This window comes from Ceratotherium simum, chromosome 7 (genome assembly GCF_057802395.1).
Source record: "Ceratotherium simum simum isolate JZ-2026a chromosome 7, ASM5780239v1, whole genome shotgun sequence".
NCBI lineage: Eukaryota > Metazoa > Chordata > Mammalia > Perissodactyla > Rhinocerotidae > Ceratotherium > Ceratotherium simum.
Window position 1 is genome coordinate 57788434 of NC_141906.1, and position 20197 is coordinate 57808630.

A 20197-nucleotide genomic window follows, 5' to 3' on the forward strand; every position below is an offset into this window, starting at 1 on the left:
GCATTTATTGAGTATCCACTATGGGTCAAACACTGTAATCCAACATCTGATTTTATAGATTAATAAATGCAAGATATTAAACAAGTATGTTAATTTGCTGTCCCTGAGTCAAGGACCAGGTTTGTGGAAGGCACTGAATCAAATCATGGGCTTCCTGAGTCTTAGACAAGTGCATTGTCCACTATATTACACTACTTCTTGTGCTTAGATAATATATACGAAAGTATATTAAAAAGCCCCAAAATTTTCAAAATACAAATCATCTTCAGGCTTAAAAGAATCTTGAGGAGTCTTTTAGTCTGCCTTTTGACTTAAAGCAGGTTCAGAGATAAGTCATCCCAAAACCTCAATTATATCAAGTGATAATACACCAAGAGAAGATCGTAAAGCTTCCTTTTGAACTCATTTCTAATCTGGACATTTTGATATACAGCATGTTCCCCTCATTCTGTCATCAATGTATGCAGAGATTCCCTTGCCCTCTCTTCCTCATGATAGATGACCTTGTTTCTTCCTTCCTCACACCTTCTGTTGTCAGACCATTACGTATCTCAGCATTTCTTCTGTAAACCATCTCTTTAGGATCTTGTTACCCTTTGATCTCTAGTATCTAGAATGGGCTTCAAACTTCTTGGCAGTGTTTTGTAGCTCCTGTGACTATTTCTCACTTCAGTAATAATATTAACATGTGCCCAGAGTGTCCACTGTGGTCTTCCCTCTGGACACATTGGTGTGGTTCGTCCTTCCCTATCTTGCCTTTAGCCCATCCCAACATCTCCTATTTGATGACCTCCAACTAGACTTGTCTAAGCCACAGCTTTGGGCACTTTTTTGCATATAAATACTTAGAATTTTCTTACCTTTTAGAGGTCTTAGCATGATGCTAGGCACTCAGTAGCCACTTAATAAATACATACAGTCAATTCTCATTATTCTAATAACTATTATTAGTTATGATCTATAAAGTTGCCATGAACACTGACTGAGTGAATACTGAACCTTTGCTCCTAGCAGAAGATTAGGTAACAAGATTAGGTTCCTGCAAGCCTCTGGTCACAATATTTTTGTCAACTGATCAACACATAACAACAATTGTTCTGTGTGTGTTTCTGTTTAAAGCCACTGTATTTAATACATAGTTGATGCATTAACATTGAATTCACAGCCAACAGCACTGTAACTCATGCTTGAACAAAGCTTATCTAACATATGCATTTTCTCCATAAGGCACATCACAGCCTTCTTGCAATGAGGAACACTAGATATCTCAAATTCCACTTTCTCCATGAAGCCTTGGCCCAGCCCTCCGGTATATATGATCCTTTCTTCCTTTGCAATCTCTATAGTGTTTGATTGTGTAATTATCACCAAGGACTTAACATAACTTTCTGTGTACTTATTGTTTCACTTCTATGAACTCCTTTGGGGCGTAACCATCTATTACATATCTTTGGAGTCCTCATCATTGCTAGCCAGTGTCTAGCACGTTTTCCAAAAAGCTCTCATATATGATATGAAATTTTAGCCTCACAGTGACCACAGGAGATAGTCATTATTACCTGGTTTTGTTTGGTTTTGCCATGTTTTGTGTTCCATTGCTGAAGATTATGCTCCACATTCCCATAAAACTATGACTAGCAGAGTTAGAATTCATTTAGTTCTTTCATCTTAAAGCCCAGACTCTTGCCACTGCACAATGATTCTGCCAAACTCTGTCTTGTTATCTACTAATCTTGGTAAACATAACTCATTCCACCATTCTAATCACTGATTAAAGCAGTAAATGACTCTAGGCCAAGATCTAGCTTTACCTTACCCCAAAATGAAGTGTTTATTTAATAAGAATTTTCTAGCTGCCATCTAGAAGCCTGTGCCCATAAATATGATTTCTTGGACTTCAGCACAATATGGCACATGGAAAAGAATTAAATCCTTTGAAACGGTAAAACTGATTGAAACTACTGCTTCTTTCCATCTATCAGCTGTATGACCTGTCAAAGGCCTTTGCTGCTCTGGCTAAATGTCTGTTTTGCTCTGCTCTGCTCTGCTCTGCTCTGCATCTGTTCTTTTTTCTAATTCACTTGTTTCATAAAAACGGATGGACTTTTTAAAACACAGCAAGTGCATTCGCTTTTTGGTGCCATCTCTTCTCAGCTTTTTTCTCCCTATTAAAAAAAGCAACATTTTTCTTTTTCCCTCTCTTGATCCTAAAATACTAACATTGCACTTGTCTCTTGCCCTTTCTGTCCTTAGTAAGTTTCACTTTATTTCTTGTTTTTATTTTCTTGCCTTACAAAAAGATGATTTGATGGCTTTCTCTACTCAAAGATGTATTGGTCCCAGCAGGGGAGGAGGTATATTCACATCTGGTTTAACACCTTGCTTAAGCACCTCAATCTCCTTCAGCCACCCAACTCCAATTGTGAGGGTGTCTGCCTATCCTTAAACCTATTTTGTCATGTCCTTGAAGAATATATCACAAGGCTTTTAATTTACCTGTCTGACATAAATCTTTCTGATGGGAGCTTTTGAATTACATCCTCTACCACTGAAAAGTCCTTTGTTAGAATTTATATTCTTTATCTTATCCATGTTTTAGTCCTCCTCTTTCCTGGAATGCTGGCTGCTATATCTAATAGTCATATTGCCTAAGTTTTCTTTCTACAATTTGAATTTCAAGTGATTTTTCTTCATTTACAAGCAGCTAATCGAGGAGATCATCTGCCATATTCCACAGCACAAAACTACCCCTACTACAGGCTTAGAATGTGTTAGTTATAGGGAATTGACCGTATGAAATTCCTGAGAGACAGAATGTGGTTTTTTGTCATGATTAGCAGTTGATGCTTCAAGAAAATTGTGCCACATTTTCCATGTGTTTAGGAATTCTCTAATCAAACTTTACAAGTATTCCCTGTTCTTTTGATTTTCAGCTTAAAGAAATTACATTTTCTTCTCAGTTTCTCCTCACTTAGTCTCCTAACCTTAATAATCTTTTCCTGAAGGCTCCGTCGTTTCTCAAAGAGAAGCAAGGGGGATCATCGGAAAGCAGATGTCTATACTTCACTTCTCCACTTTGATCCTAGGTTACAATGGAAACTTAGAGAAATGACTTAACGTTCCCGAGCACGCTCAATGATCGTGGCCCTAACAATACTCATTCCTATTTAGCACAGGGACTGGTGCATACATGTTTGTTAAATAAGTAGATGTTATTTCTGGCATCCTATATCTGCGTAACAATAAACATCCCCACCCATTCTTCTGAGGAACTGAACAGTTATACACTTCGAGTCAATGAACATATATAAAATCTCAGGGGCCCCTGCTAGGCATTTTGGAGGAGGAAGAGCAAGACATCCCAGGCCTCCTGGGACTCAAGTGCAGCGACAGACCACAAGGCAGATTGTGGCAATACGGCACTTCACTTTTTATACTTTCGCTGTTTCTACTTGGACACAACAAAACGATCTCGCCTAGAGGTCTTGCTTCTCCCAACTGATGGAAAACTGTGCATTAGAATTTCTATTCTTCAGAGTGCATTTTCTCCTTTTTAAATCAGAGTGGTAAGATTTGGTCCACAGTCTTTGTAATAAAGTGATAATAGAAATTTCTGAAGCTAGAGTCAATTAATTATCAGTAATTTAACTGTCCTTCAGACAGGATGGTGTTTTAGGTCATAAACCCACAGAGCCCCTAGACTATTCATGGTGATTGGTAAGATTTTAATATTTACCATTATAATTTCTCTCACTTTGTTAGTATACATCTGCTCTGACTTATGATGGAGTCCTCGTGATGGCTGAAACTTTCCGAAATCTTAGAAGGCAGAAAATTGATATTTCGAGGAGAGGTAATGCTGGGGACTGTCTGGCAAATCCTGCTGCTCCATGGGGCCAGGGAATTGACATGGAGAGGACACTCAAACAGGTAACTCACAATTTTATTTAAGTTCAATTTATTTCACAGTCCTGTTTAAATGGATTATTCAAGAAAACAAAATAATTTGAGAACAAATATATATTACAATTGTTATTTTAGTATATAGAGCCATTATCATTTTTGAGATATTTCTCAATAAGAATACTAGTGTTTGAATCTTATGTAGATGCTTAGTCAGGATAAGCTAGGCTATGCCACAGTAATAAATAATCCCAAGTCCTCGTGGCTTAAAACAACAAAAGAGTATTTCTTCCTCACACACACACTGGATTACTAGGGGCACTCTGTTAATCATCATCACCCAGGCTGACAGGGCAGCTACTATCTTAAATGCTACAAAGGGAAATGGGGTTGTGAGGAGGTTTGAAATTGGCAGTTAAATGCTCTGGCTCAGTAGTGACATTCATCACATCGATTTACAACTCATTTGTCAGAAAGAGTCACATAGACATAGTTAACCTGAAGAGGTCCAGGAAGTACAAGCCTACCTTGGGCCCAGAATGGGGAAGAACTGGAAATATTTGGCAAACACTACTAATGACTACCTCAGTAGATCTTTAAATTGCCCGATACCCTTGGATTAAGTAATTTGTTTATTTTAGTCTTCTATAGTTATACTAACACTATTTTCTAAATAATTAATGTAATATATGTATATATTTAATATTATATTTTAAATGTTCTGAAATGCCATGGGGTCAGAACATAAGTTAAGTAAAAATGAATTTTGAAAAGATTTGGAATAAAGTACCCTTGAATTTATATCTTAATTTTAATATTAGCAAAGAGAAATATGATCTGGTGTGGTTATCAGAGCTATTTAATCTATTATGTGGATATATAGATAAAACTGAAAAGTAACTATAAACAAACCACATTTCCATTCCATAAACAATATTTCAATATTGAGGAAGCATTCTGTTAGTTACAGTGGAAACTTTATGATATAAAAAAACAAGTAAAACATATTCATCTTCCAGGTGGATAGCAGAATTGCTTATGTATTCCTTTGCGAGTCCTCTTTCAGATTCTATTCCAGTAGCTCAAATACCCCATGAGTCTTTGGTGAGTTGCTTGTAGTTGATAGTTCCACACGTCTATGTAGTCAGAAGCCTCGCAGATGAAGTCGAGATTTCTGTAAGTGTAATGGCAAATGAATACATGCGTGGCTTTCCTTTTTCATTCATAGGTTCGAATTCAAGGGCTGACCGGGAATGTTCAGTTTGACCACTATGGACGTAGGGTCAATTACACAATGGATGTGTTTGAGCTAAAGAGCACAGGACCTAGGAAGGTGAGCCACACTCAAACTGTTTTCTTAGTTTGCATTTGACGTTTTTAAAGACTTATAGGTAAAAGGTAGCTGGATATTCTACATTTTCTTAAATGTGAGTACTTACAAATAGTACTTTCTTGATAATGTGTGCCAAAATATATTCTTGTGTCATATAATTGATATTTAATGGTGTGACAAAGCTGAAACAAACTAATTTATGCACTCTTTATATCCTTTATCCATAATGGAAGCAATATTTAAAAAAAAAAAAAAAAAAGGCTTAACGAAAAGAATCCCACAAAACAAAATTTACTCTGCAGGAAGCACACAATGCAGGTAAGAGACATACTTACCTCCATGTAGTCATTTATGAAATCATTAGAGAAAGAAGTAAGGAAACTACTTCTAATGGGTGGGCGTATGTAGAACAGGCTGAATGTTCTTGAAGTAAGCAAGTAAACACACTCAAATGAGCAAAAGAGAGAGCAGACAGAAGATAAGATCATTAAGATTATTGTTAAGCTGAGGATGGAGAGAAACATCTAGGAAACTCCAATTGTGGGGCCGAGAAGGTTGTTCAGGAAGCTGCTAGTGCTAGAGTCTTAGATTTTGGAACGTAATTCTGCTGGTCTTATGATGTGACAAGGCATATCAGTGCTCTTCCCAACATCCAAAAAGTACTTTACATAATGGAACCATACAGCCCCACCGCAGTAATTGGCTGTGAACATCTTATACTTAACACATGTAACTTTTTAACATTTCTTTTCTCTAAGATTAGCTAGGATGCTCAAGGCAAAAGATGTTCAAGTTACTTTATCTAAAAACTCTATTTGTTTCAACACTTGGCTGTTAAAAAAAAACTTTCCCAGATATACTTTCCTGCTTTAATATGATAATGATAGCTACAATATGTGAAATGCCTGCTGTGTCCCAAGCACTGGACTTGGTGTAATTTAATCCTCACAACAAATCTATAATGTGAGTACTGTTAGCTCCCTTTTTCCAATGAGAAAATTGTGATCCAATAAGTTATGGTTACTTGTCTAAGGCCTATAAGTAAGAAAAAAACGATTTTAATTCAGAACCTGTCTATATCATTACCTCGCCTGAGTAGACTCTGCTGTAAAGGAATTTATTTTCTAGTAGAGTAGAATATAATAAATTTCATATGACAGTTAAAGAGAAGGCATGTGGAAATTCTAAAGAGGAAGAGTTTACTTCCAGCTGGAGGAAAACAAATCAAAGAAAGGCTGCGTGGAGGAGACGGGATTTAAAGTTAACCATGAAGTTCAAGTTTGGGTCAGTAGAAATGGAAGAGGCAAGACCGTGAAGACAGGTTGGAGGCAGGAGAGTTACAGTCATACATGGAAAATGGCAAAAGCTTTCCGAGTTGTGTTTCTCTCCAGTCTGTCATAGCATGTGCTTCTGTATATACACGAGAAGGAGAGATTTGGAGCTGCCATGAAAACCATCCCTAGCTTTTTAGACTCTTAGTGGCCTCTCCCTGAGTGCAGGCTGCCAGCTAATGCCAGCTAGGCTGGAGATGGAGAGCAGCGAGGGCACGAGATGAATGACAGCTGAGAAACCAAGCTGCATGATGGCCTCCTAAGGACACTGCCCGCAGCAAGGGAATGAGATGTGCTCCCAAGAAGAAATTTAGGAGGTTCCATGTAAACACCGACTTTACCCTCTCTGTCAGCACACAGCCAGCAACCAGAAAGAAAAAGGCCCATTTTAAGCAAAGTCCCTCTGCTAGTTGTGGAGCAGACAGAATACTCTACAGGCCCCTAAAAACATTGGTGGGCAGAGGTAAAATAGGTACACTTTCCTGCTACAAACCAGACCTTGCAAAATCAGCCATGTAAGCAGAAGATTTGTAAAATGCAAAAGACAATTCTATATTTCACAAAACAGTAAGTACAAAAAATAAAATGATCTCTCTATAAAAGAAAGAATACAGTCATGTGTCGCTTAACGACAGGGATACGTTCTGAGAAATGCATTGGATGATTTCGTCATTGTGCGAACATCAGAGTGTACTTACACAAACCTAGATGGGTATAGCCTCCTACATACCTGGCTCTGTGGTACTTATCTTATAGGACCACTGTCATATATGCAGTCCATCCATGACCAAAATGCTGTTATGCGGTACATGACTGTACTGAACAAGGAAGCTGGTGGTAACAAGTAGTAATATCAAGTGGGCTATTTATAATACTGTATCTTTTCATGGCCTATTGAATCATGATGGTTACAAAAATTAAGGTTTTCCGAGGAGGAAGTTAAAGAGTAAGTTGAGAGAGTGATGAACAGTACATCTTCACACTCAGCTGACATTCATCGAAGACTCTTAAAAAAATATGAAGTGTCAAATGGTGTAGACTCATCTGTCTTCGTTTTCCTGTGGCAACAATCAGCTTGGGCATTCTGTCAGGAATATTAAACTTAAAAATGAGCAACCATGAGAAACACTATGCTGGTGAGACTCGGCAACATGTCTGAAAAGTGAGCAATCGTTCTTGTAAATTGAACACTTGCCAGCAAGGGAGCTATCTTTGAAGATAGATCAGAGAGTCAACCCATCCGTTTGTCTGACTTCTGTAACAGGAAAACTGACTGAGATTCTTGTTAAGCAGAGCCACAAAGCTCTTTCTGAAGTCCCAGCTCTTAAGTATGGTGGAATCTTCTTCTCATTCCAGTGACCCCCAGAGGGAGTGCTCTAGGACTAGATTTGCATAGTTTCAGGAATTCTTAATTGTAAAAACTACATCGATTGAGAGCAGGTTATATGCCAGACACAGTAATGAAGAATTGATGTGCATTTTTATAATTAAACCTCACAGCAACCTGAAAGTAAGATATATTTTTCTCATTTTATAGAGGAAAAAAGTAAGGCTCAGAGAAACTAAGTGACCTACCTAGGGATGCTCAACTAGAAGGAGGTAGAGCTGGACTGGAAACCAAGGTTCACCTAGCTTCTGAGCTCACACTCTTGACTACTATGAAATAGTACCAGTCCCTGGGCCCATAAGGGTTTTCTTTAGAGCTGGTATGGGAATTAAGCCATATTTTTCAGCACAGGTCTGATCAAATCAGCTCTCCAAGGAACCAACTTTGAGTAGGACAGGGTCTCCTTACAGCCCCTCAATCCCTACCCAAACCCTACATTGCAGGCAAAGTCCACTGTAAATACGGAGATGTTTACTCATACGTTATATTATGGTTCTATTTGCACACAGTTCTCCTTTAGGAGTTCAAAGAAGACAAATATTTTTCTGACATCCCTTGGCAATTTAGTGATTTAAATGCTTCCATATTTTTGCTCTAGCATTACAAAACTATTTTTCACCCAATTTCTGTCTCTAGGAAAAATGCCTAGTTCCCTGTCTGATTAAATGAGATGAGGCATGGGAAGAGTTTCTTAGTAGATTGGAAAAGCTCATGAAGAACCAAAAAGAGAAACTCCATCTCAAGTGAGGTTCTAGGGCCAAATGCTAAGATTCTTTTCTCTAGGAAGTGACCCTGATCGCTGTCCACCCCATATGGTCTTATTTCCCAATAAGCTCATGGCCCATATGAGACCTCTCATTAATTGGTCCCATATGCTTTCTTTTTTCATGAGAATTACAAGTTAATATAAGGCGAATAGATACAGTTGGGTAAAATTTTGCTTATTTTAATTTGCCAGCACTTCTAAATCATTTGTCTTTTGGGGGTAGATAGTCGTGAATCCACAAGTTGTTTTTAAATGCAAAATGTGAAGGTCATTCCAGCATCTGAAGATTCTCCCGAATGTGCCCCAGCTCTGTGGTTTTTCTATTGTGGGAACTCACTAATAAAGAAAAATCGTCTTTCTCGGGGAATGGGCTGCTGAAATCTAGCAGGTGGCAGCATCTTAATGAAGTGCTAAATTCTAAACCCCATTTTCATGTCGTAGAACTGTCACGTGGAAAGGAGAATTAACAGGAAAAACTGACGTTGGTTTTTTATTTTTTAAGCACATGTAGGAATTGAGAAGAGGGTAGGTCTCAAAGTTACACTTGTTTTTAAATTAAATTTTTTAGTGAATTATTAAATAAATGCCAGCTACAAATGGATTTATATGGACAATTGAAAACAATTGCTGAATTAATAAATACTCATAATTTTGGATCAAACTGAGAAATATAGCAAGCCACATTAATGAAAATTCTTTTTCTCCATCTATTCTATTATTGAATTATATATGCAACATTTGTGAATAATATAGTGCCTCTTTCTGACGTGTTAACGCTTACTGTGTTTTAATATGTTCACAAATACTAACATGACAGTTAAGAAACTTGGAGGAAGCAAGAGAAACTTCCAAAACATATTAGAACAAATAGTGAATACAGACCAGTGAGCAATTACATACGTGTTATTGGAGAAATGAGTTTTATCAACTGCATCCAGAAATTCAAGAAAGAATGTTGGCAAGCATTAAATGAACACCCATTGGGGGAGGCTGTGTAGCATAACAGCAAAATATACATGTCATACAGACCTGACTTTTGAACTCTGGCCCCACTAGAGTATAACCTAGTGCAATTTATTTAACCTTCTTATATGGGTCCTCATCTCCAAAATATGGATAACAATTGCACCTACCTCTACATTTGCTATGTGTATAAACTTTAAGATGCATATAAAAGAAAGCATTGAGTGCAGTGTCTGTCACAGAGCAAGCAATCAGAAAGTGGTAGCTATTAAGCTATTACTTACTGGTCTGCATGATACAAACAACCTTAAATTTCCTTTAGGACCCCATTATAGTTTACTACTTTATAAAGTGCTTAACTAATTATTTGATATATTTTATGGAAAGGAGTTCCTTTCATGTCTAAATTAGAAGTAATATAAGGACTTAAAAATGAAAAAATACAAGTTTAAATGTAATCTTTGAAAGTGAAAATATTGGTCATTAATACTAATCTCTGATGTATTTAGCATTTTAGAAATGGTAGGAGTGTTACCTAGTGGCTATGCTATGTCAAACCAAAAACTATTTCTACATTGCTTTAAAAATACAAAAGCCTTTTTTGCTTGAAAATATCCTATACATGTCCCCTTTATAAATCTGGCTATTCCTTTTACCATAAAACCTGCAATGTTATTGATAAAATCATGTAAATTAATTTTAGAAAGTGCCAGTCAATCTCACTAGAAGAGAAGATCAACATGAAATGGCATTCCATCTGTACCCATATTCTTTTTTGAACCACTCATTCCCAATGTCTTGGCTACTCCATGAGTGTAAATTGTAAAGTTGCCAAATGGATAACCAGGCAGTATCATGAACATTAGGAAAACTGGCTCATCATCAATAAGAAAACTTCCAAATACTTTTTTTCATCTGCTTTTTAAATTTGTTTTGTTTCCTTTCTTAATAACACCCCTCATTGTTCTAATAAAAACTAGAGAAACTCTTCTAAAATGTGTTTTCAAGAATTTTCTCTATTTGGCAGGTTGGTTACTGGAATGATATGGATAAACTAGTCTTGATTCAAGATGTCCCCACCCTTGGCAATGACACAGCAGCTATTGAGAACAGAACAGTGGTTGTAACCACAATTATGGTAAGTTTCGGTCTATGCTTTATGCTGTTCCGTTTTGTCCACAGGCAATTTTAATTCCCCGGCTATGGTAAACTGGGGGGCCAGGGGTGGGGGGGATGTGTGAAAGCTGTGTCTTAGCAGTGGTGGCATGGGTGTTCTGATCCACAAAAGTCTGTTGAGGCTTTGAATAGGTTTGTCCTGAGCTTTGAGCATATTCAGTACTTTCATTTGTATTATCTTTTGCTATATTGTTGTTCTTGGAAAAATGCTCAGATGTTACAAATTGAAACTGTCACAGTTTAGTTGGAAATGTATGAAATGCTAAGATTCCAAAGAACAAAAGAATGAACATGAAAAAGACCAACAACCAATCACATAAAAATATCTAGTAGTAAACACTATATTATTGTTGTTATGTTTGTTAAAACATCAATGTAATAATAGTTAATAGTGCTTAAAATGATAATTTCCCGATAGATTAGTTATCAGATAATGATTTGCATTGTCTGTTTATAATAGTGGAGATATGAATGTGAAGATTTTAATGAGCATGCTTTATACAACTGAATGTTTTAGAAATAAATTGTTTTATACTTATTTTTAACGCGAAAAGGGTTTTTTGCACCGATTATTTTTCTCATTGACAGGTGACAAATACACGATATAATATATTGAACTTGTCCTAGGAATTAAGAAAAATACGATTGCTTCATTCAGTCACATCATAAAATGAAAAATACTCTAAATTTTAAGGATGCTTTTTCAAAGAGACTCTCATGAAATTACCTTTTAAGTAATAGAATATCTTACATATTTTTCTCTTCTAAATTCAAACATGCCCTTTCCAGTCAAAGCTAGTCAAAGGAGATCAACAATCGGTGACCTTTTCTATCTAATTTAAAGTTATATATCCTCAGCTCACTGTCTCATTAGGCAGAATATATTTTTAATTGTTTATGAAGCCCCTATTCTAAATAAAGTGGAAGTATTTTATGTAATTTGGTTTTTAGCTTATGTAATTTTAGTTTTAGGCTTTTAGTAATGTCGAGTTATTTCCAAAATTTTGACATTGAGGTCAAAGTGTAAAAATGCCAGAGAAAAACTTTTGTATGTTGCAATTAGTTTTATCTGTGTTGCATCACCAGCTAGCAATTTAATATTGATCTGCCCAGCCCGGATTGGAAGTTTATGATTTTAGAATGCAAACCAATCAACAGCAGTATTTGTGTAAGAATGCAAAATATATACCTTCTAACTTACTTGTGTAATATTTGCATGGGACTTGAAAAGCAATATATATATATTTCTTTTCCTAAAAAAGACACAGTAATGGAAAGTCATACTTCAGTGCAGTCCTCCTCTTTTCAGCCTCTGATGAAGAATCCTATTTTAAGAAATTGATCAAGGAAGAAATGAGTTCCACGCTCTTCGACCATTCTTAACTAAGGCTCGAGTCTTGTTCTCCTGTGTAGTAAATTTAAGCTAATTTTTCATGTGGGATTCTTCTTGGATGACCAACTCTGGACTAGCAGAAAAAAAATTTTTTTTAAAGTTCTGTGACTTTTCTGAGATACTAGAACAAAAGAAGAATTAATCTTCATCTTTCTCAAGAAAAGAAATAGATGTTGAAAAAGAATCACTTAGTGATTCTAACATAGCAATTCCCATATCTTGAAATGAGGTCATTGTACGTAAATGATGGAATTATGTCACTCCTAATTCCAAGCATAGATTTTTTTAAGAGTAATACCTACGAATTTGTGTGCTTGTTTTCTCAATAGATATAGTTGTTTTCTTTAAAGAATTTTTGAAATTTTGCCTGTTCTGTGTGAAATAAAGTGTTTTAATGTGCATTATAGGTGTAATGTAGAGAATCTCCTTTCCATACCTGTTATTAAAGGGCTGGGGATATAATTCTTAAAACCAAAATAATGAATTAATTTTGCAAGCATGGCTAGTTTTCAGAAAGCATGCTATCAAAAAATAAGTAAAAATGATTGAAAAATCCAACTGTTTCCTATATACATAAAGAATATTCTGTAAAGTTATCTATCATTTGACAGTGATATCATCAATATTTTTGCTATGAAAATAGTGCAATACTAGTATCTGTCTTTTGTATAAAAATGTAATCTTCATATAAATAATATCTCTGGTCTTTGCAACTACATAATCATTCCATAATTCAAAAAAAAAAAAATTCTAGAATCCTTTCTCTGTAAGTGTTCCTTGTATTTGCTTTTGTTGAAAATGGTAGCCTGGGACCTATGACATCACCACCATTTCATTTATTTTTGAAAGAAATGCAATTCCTTGCAGATGAATGAGATATTGGCACTTGCGTGTAATAATCCCCCAGATCCAATTGAAAACTCCCAACATAGATGGAATTAGCTAGACATTGTAATATGTGCAAGACAGACATCTAGACACAGAAGAAGGCTGAGAGTGTTGCGGCACTGGAAATCATTCATTTTGATCGAAGTTGATATGGTGTTGCTGTTCTCCCATTTGTCTTTGTGTATGTTGTTATTTATATGTTGATACACTGTAATGGTATATGCTATTGTTAAATAAAATTTATTGAGAAATTCATTTATTCATTCATAAATATTTATTAAGCGTCTGCTACGTGCTAGGCACAGCTATAAGTCCGGGGATATGTCAGAAAACAAAACAGACAAAAATCTTGCACTCAATTGAACTTATATTCTAGTAAGAGAAAGCAGACAAGAAACATAATAAATAAGTATATTAGATACCATTCTTAATTAAAATGTGGCTTTAGCTTTTTGTGCTGTTGAAATTTATTTCTTTATAACAGTGTTGTATGTCTATAATGTGATCTTCATTTTAATGACTAATTTATTCTACCCGAATATAGTCATACTGAATATAACTGAGCTAAGTCTAAATAAAAAGTAAAATTGACAATCTCATCACATCAGAATTGTGACTACAAAGTTGAAAGGTCTGAAGTTTAAGATTCAAAAGCTCATCATTTTTTACCTTTTAAGTCTTAGTGACTAAAAATTTTATACAATGTGTAACATTTATGAGACTATGGCCATACTGATTTAACTTTTTGCATTCAAAATAATACTTTCTATAAACAATGGAAGGAAACCAAATCTTTGTTCGTGGTTTGGATAGGTGCAGCAACTGAGGAAAAAGGCAGTTTGCGTAGACCATGGAGGATGAAAGGGTGGTGTTTTCCTCTGTAATCTCACTGCTTTCTTTGGCTGCTGAACTCTCTGTAAAAGGAGAGATAATGCAGTGATATTTCAACCAAGCCCATTTTTCCCCAAATCTTTACTACTGAAGTTAAGTGATGTTTATGATGCATTACTCAACTAAGAAGGTATTTCTTACCATCTTATGAACATAACAATCCTTAGGAAAATTTTCCATAAATCCAAATTTATTCATTGCAGCATCAGAATTATGTTACAAAGCAATTTACTTACCACACTTGATCTTTCCAGAGGTAACTTTTTATATTTTTTATGAGTTATTTGTTATATTATCTTCTCCATGTAGAATTTTATAGATGCACTGTACAGCTATGCGTCACTTAATGACTGGGTTACGTTACAAGAACTGTGTTGTTAGGTGATTTCATCGTTGTGTGAACATCATAGGGTATACTCACACAAACCTAGATGGTATAGCCTCCTACACACCTAAGCTATACTGTACTAATCTTATGGGACGACCGTCACACGCAGTCCGTTGACCAAAACGTCATTATGTGGCACATAACTGTACATAGATACACGTGTATGTACAACAATATACACATGCATATTTATATATAATATATGTATATGTCATAAATATACAGAAAATACCCATATATTTATTTTATTCCTTGTACCAAGTATTAATTTCCCCCATGCCTACACCTGCCTCCAAAGGGCTTACAACTCAATTAGTTTTTAAATAAGTTATTTTGAAAAAACTGAAAACTGTGCAGCCATTAAATTTTCTCATTTTTTCCTGAATTGAATAATAACACTTTAATTTCCAGTTTTAAGAATTTTACCCATGGGGTAAATTATCTACATCCATTAAGATTCTTTGGAGAAAAGCAAATATCTACATGTAGATAATTTTGGTTATACTTTGGTTGATAGTATAACCAACTAACTTTGGTTGATACTGATTTTATTATTTTAACTGTTCTCATTAGTAATTGTAATAATTATATTTGTGACATTTAGAAGATCTTGAAGCCTTTCTAATATGTACCTATTTCAACAATTTCACTTTTGCTAAATACAAATAATCCAAAAAAAATTTCCTCAGTAGGAAAATTATACTTCATTGATTGAAAATCATCTTAATTCATTTACACAAACATTTTCATAAGCAAGCCCTAATGTGGCAGCTTTAGACAGAGACTGATTTCTTTCCTGAAATAGCAGAGCATGTGTAGAACACTATCTATTATGGAAAGTGTAGTAATAAATTTCATAATCACTAAGAAGTAATGCTATAAACCAATGTTACCTCAATTTAAAAAAAAATGCATTTAAAATAACTTCTAGGGAATTATTGTCCCACAAAGTATAGTAGTTGATAATAAAGATGGTAGTTATACACTCTGAAGACAGAAGTAAGAGATTATATTCCACTTCTCTGAACATTTCATTTTTATTCACAACTGAAGCCCTGGGACTCCACAAAGCTGTTTATCAAAGATGTCCCACAAATCCCCGTTAATGATTGACCAGAACTCATTTTTTATTATATTGAAAAGATTTGGTATTTTCTTCACCCATAGTAACCCAAAACTTTGTATTAAATCTCCCCAAGTATGCAGTGTTTGAAGGGCTACTCGTGGACAAACTGTCAGATTGGGGGTGGGGTCAATGAGGAGATTGGGAGAGTATTGAGGATTTGCTTCTTATTTGGATTTGACATGAAAGAAAAGCAAAATGAGATACACTCAGAGACACTGGGTGGAGCTGAGCAACCATGAGAGCTTTTGTTCAAGAAAAGTCTGGCCTTTCTCTCCCTTTGTTCTTCCACCTTCCCGAATGTGGTCAGCTTGTTTGTCTTATACTGCAGGCACCACTCATCTGAATCTCAATAATTGTGTGTGCCCTGGATGTGCAAAAAGTCTGGTTAAATTTCTAATCAACAGCTTCAGTAACCTGCAGGTTTTTCTAGCCTTTGTTGATTTGTTTGGCAGGAAAACAAAGACCTGATGGGCCAATGCTGCCCATAAAGGACATTGAAAAACATAAAAGAAGATACTAAATGAAATTGTACTCATACACACATATGCTTGTTTCAGAAGAGATGACCTAGCACTTGTTAATATTACTTTCCTTTTGTAGACCTGGATCAGAAGTTCTATCATACTTTGGAATGATATTCCTATATAGGAAACACTAATAGATGAGGAAATCCTTATATTTATTGGGTGCCTTATATGTACCAGACACTATGAGGAGATACGGAAAGGTTTTATCTACATTCTTTACTAGCGATTCATATAAAGAATTTCATTCACTAAAAATACAGAAATTCATTTCTTTAATCTATCTCCTCTTTTGAGAAATCAAATATGAAATATCAAATAGTTACACATTTTGATGGATGTAATAATACCTTAGACATTTTCCAGATATTTCAAAATATAGGTTCAATTCCCTCTTGTGCTAGTTCTGTGAAATTGAACAATTTGCTTAACCTCTCTGAGCCTTAAACTTTCCATCTGCAAAATGGGAATTGCCTACCTCAAAATGTCCGTGTGAAAAGTAAATGAAAGAACACAATTAAAGAACTTAGCATTGTCCCTGACACAGAGTAAGCACTAAATAAGAGCTGTCATTATTGGTCACTACTATATTTTATTATTGTCCACTTTCACTCCTTTACCCTTATTACAAAGAATTTAATCTTAATCACAGGAGAACAAGTGGCATATTTTAATTATTTTTGTACCCCTAGGTCCCAGCAAACTGCCTGGCACACAGTGGGTGCTTAATAAATGTTTGACTAAATAATAAAAATGCAGCTTTTAATGAAGCAAATGTTCACTAAATAATGTATAGGGAATTTAGCAAATTAGATGATTATACTAGCTAGGGAAACTTCTGCATACAAGCTAATATTGTAATATATACTCTTGAGGTCTAAAATTTGTGTGTTCAAATATTCCAGACACTTTAGAATTGATCTTCAACCTTAGTACCAAATGTGAGCCTTAGCTATTCTCCTTTTGAAAAACTCAAGTTTGTTATACTAATAGTTATACTTATAGATGACAGCTATCAGCCATTTCAATTAAAATGTTAAGCATTTTACAAATGTGTAATTCTTACCTTTTTCTACATAGTCTTCCATATTTTAATTAGCTACAGCAAGAAAAAAAAGAAAGAAAATTAAAGGATTAGTTCATTATAACTATTAATATTTTATAGCAAATCTTAGAAATGAACAATGCTTTGCAACAACTCACCAGTTTTCATAACCACATTTATAATTTGCAAAACGCTTTATACTTGGAGAATGTTTTCTGTAAACTAATAAATAATTCTCATCTACATAAAGAAGAGACAATTAGTTGCCTTAATTTTATAGGTGGAGAATCTGTCTTTATTCAAGTCTATTCTTAGAATATTCATCAAATCCAAAGTATGAGACTTCTGGGTCACTTGGCCATGTCAATCTAAGGCAAGATGTAAGAAAATAATACAAGTACCAATCCTAAACAATTGCCCACAATAGAGTTATTTAGGGCATCTCTATGCAAAAGTCATATATCATGTAATTTACATTTTTATTAAGATTTTAAAAGTAGTTTCTACATCTACAAAATACTTAAAAACAGAATCAGAATTAGTGTAGGTCGCCATGTTATGCAAAGTAAATTACCCTCTAATCCAGAGTTCCAAGAGCAAATTCAACCTCCTCAATTACAAATTTGTTGGGGAGTGGGGAAGATTCTTATGAAAGGTCACTAAATAAACGTTACAGTACATTTTTATAAAATGTAATTACATGATCTCAATGACATTGTGGCCAAAAGTGGTCACTCCTTGTCTGCAAGTGACTGGAAAATCTGAGGTGTGACCAGGAATTCTATAGCAAGTTCACCAGGCCTATCTTTTAGTTGGTGGCTTTATGTTCCATTTATAAAATCAAGTGCTTTTTTGCTAACACGTCTTCTTAGTTCATGGCCTTAAATGGTTTGGTTTAGGGTTGTGTGTTCACATGTTCGTGCGTGTGCGTGCGTGTGTGTGTGTTTTAACTGAAAACTGTCCAGTTATTATTAGCCACCAGTAAACTTTTTAATTTTATAAGGATTTTCACAATAACTCTTCATCCTCTTTTCTGTCTTACTCGCTTTGAAAACTAAATGGGAATATCATTTGAGGTGTGTGATTGTCACAATTGGGGGAAAATTATTAGCTTCCATTAAAGACATATTTTCTAATAGAATTAGAATTCATGGATCACAACTCTATTTAAAGCCAAAATATCAAACATTAGGAAAGCAAATTTAATGCAAATAATTAAAAATTATTTAAAATTATATAAATTTTTTAAACTATTAATTCATTTGTTCTTTGAACAATTGTGTAGCAAGTGCCTGCTCTGAGAAAGACATCTTGCTAAATGCTAGAGATCAAAGAAAAATGGCCCAGTTCTTTTCCTAAAGGAGGTCACAGCCGAGTGTGGCCAAACATGCAGAATATGGACACCTGTGACCTTGAATGAGTCTTTTATTACATGAAGCTGACTACTAAATTGTCTTTAACCTCGCGAGATATTTTGGAAATAGTAATTTCATTGCCAAAGATGATAATTTATGTTTCTCTAGACAATTATTAATGGACATTTTTTTTTATCACAGTCACAGTGCTAGGTATGTAATAATCACTCAACAGAAAATTATTTTAAAGATTTCACTTCTAATACCCAATGTAAAGCAATTTAATATACTTCTAAGCATATTTACATATTCATATTTTATTATTGATTTCTAGCCACACAAGATCAGTGTGTATACTAATACTAAACATAATCTTTTTGTCAAATTCTGAAACTGAAAAGTTACATAAAGATTTTCGAATGTTTTATAATGTCTCCTTTACAGTTCTACTTCTCTCATTATAGGAATCCCCATATGTTATGTACAAGAAAAATCACGAAATGTTTGAAGGAAATGACAAGTATGAAGGATACTGTGTAGATTTGGCATCTGAAATTGCAAAACATATTGGTATCAAGTATAAAATTGCCATTGTCCCTGATGGAAAATATGGAGCAAGGGATGCAGACACAAAAATCTGGAATGGGATGGTAGGAGAACTTGTTTATGGGGTAAGCAAATCAATTTATTGAAGAATTTACTTACGTAAACCTGAAACTTCTTTTCACTTGAGCACATCAATTTTTCAACGTCTATTACTGTTTTTTAAATTTGCAGTTACATTCAAAGAGGCATATCCAGTGTTCAGACGTTTCTCTGTTCATTAATAATGCAATTCCAAAACAATGAGAGAAACTGACACTTGAAAACTTCAAAATCAGGAAAGAGATAAAAATTCGGAATATGATGTTTTATTAAAAAATGAAACAAAACACTGACCTCAGGATCTGTGATGATTATTTTCTTAAGTTTGATGCTGCTACACCATAGACATGTTATTTTGAGAACTACAAAACAAATCCATCAGTAATCTGTTATTTGATAATTGTAGGAACAGGTTTCCTTGAACTGTATAAAGTTGGACATTATTTTAACTATTTATATCCTTGTTGGTTGTAATTACTCATAAACATCTTTTAAGTAATTGATGAAGCAATCACTACACTATTTAGCACCTATAAAATAGTCACCAATAATGAAATATTCTTATAATTCTGTTACACACGGTAAATTTAAACTTTAAGCAATGCCATCATATTTACAAGCATACACAGCAACACATTAAAGCTAGAATTTACTCCATAGCAGGCCTCACATGAAAGCATGTTATGCTCTTCGCTTTGAGGTCACCAGATGTCGAGAGTACACATTCATAGCCAAGGGCAAATTCAACGTAGACATTCCTGCTTGAATCAGAACAAGATTGTACTCCAGCTACCACTGCAAAGTGTCAAAAATCAAACCAGCAGTTACCAAATGCTAATGATGGTGTGATATTTCCAAAGCCCAGAAACAAAACCTACCTCACAGTAAGCTCTCTTCATCGAGTAACGAATAAAAGTCACATACATTTGAAATGAATTCTGAAACTTCCTATAAGTCAATTCCTATTTCACAAATGTCACCTTCAAAGCATACTGTGCCTGATTAATCCTCACAAGACCTCTTTGAAATGAAGAATTACATAAGAGTCATCCTTCCCTAGAAAAGAATAAGAGTAGGAAGATT

General features: G+C 34.9%; 1 protein-coding gene across 9 annotated transcripts in view; it reads left to right on the forward strand.

Moving 5' to 3' along the window:
- GRIA4 (glutamate ionotropic receptor AMPA type subunit 4) overlaps positions 1-20197 on the forward strand; it is a 359336-nt gene that overhangs the window by 285832 nt on the left and 53307 nt on the right. For 3 of the 9 annotated variants that reach the window (XM_004427382.3, XM_014785207.2, XM_087434037.1), the window contains exons 7-10: positions 3763-3930; positions 5132-5236; positions 10711-10821; positions 18934-19140. In XM_004427382.3, the coding sequence (XP_004427439.1) occupies positions 3763-3930; positions 5132-5236; positions 10711-10821; positions 18934-19140 (591 nt within the window). Of the gene's footprint in view, positions 1-3762; positions 3931-5131; positions 5237-10710; positions 10822-12168; positions 12202-18933; positions 19141-20197 lie in introns of those variants that run through there. The other 6 variants (XM_087434035.1, XM_087434034.1, XM_087434038.1 and 3 more) reach the window with 4 other exon arrangements.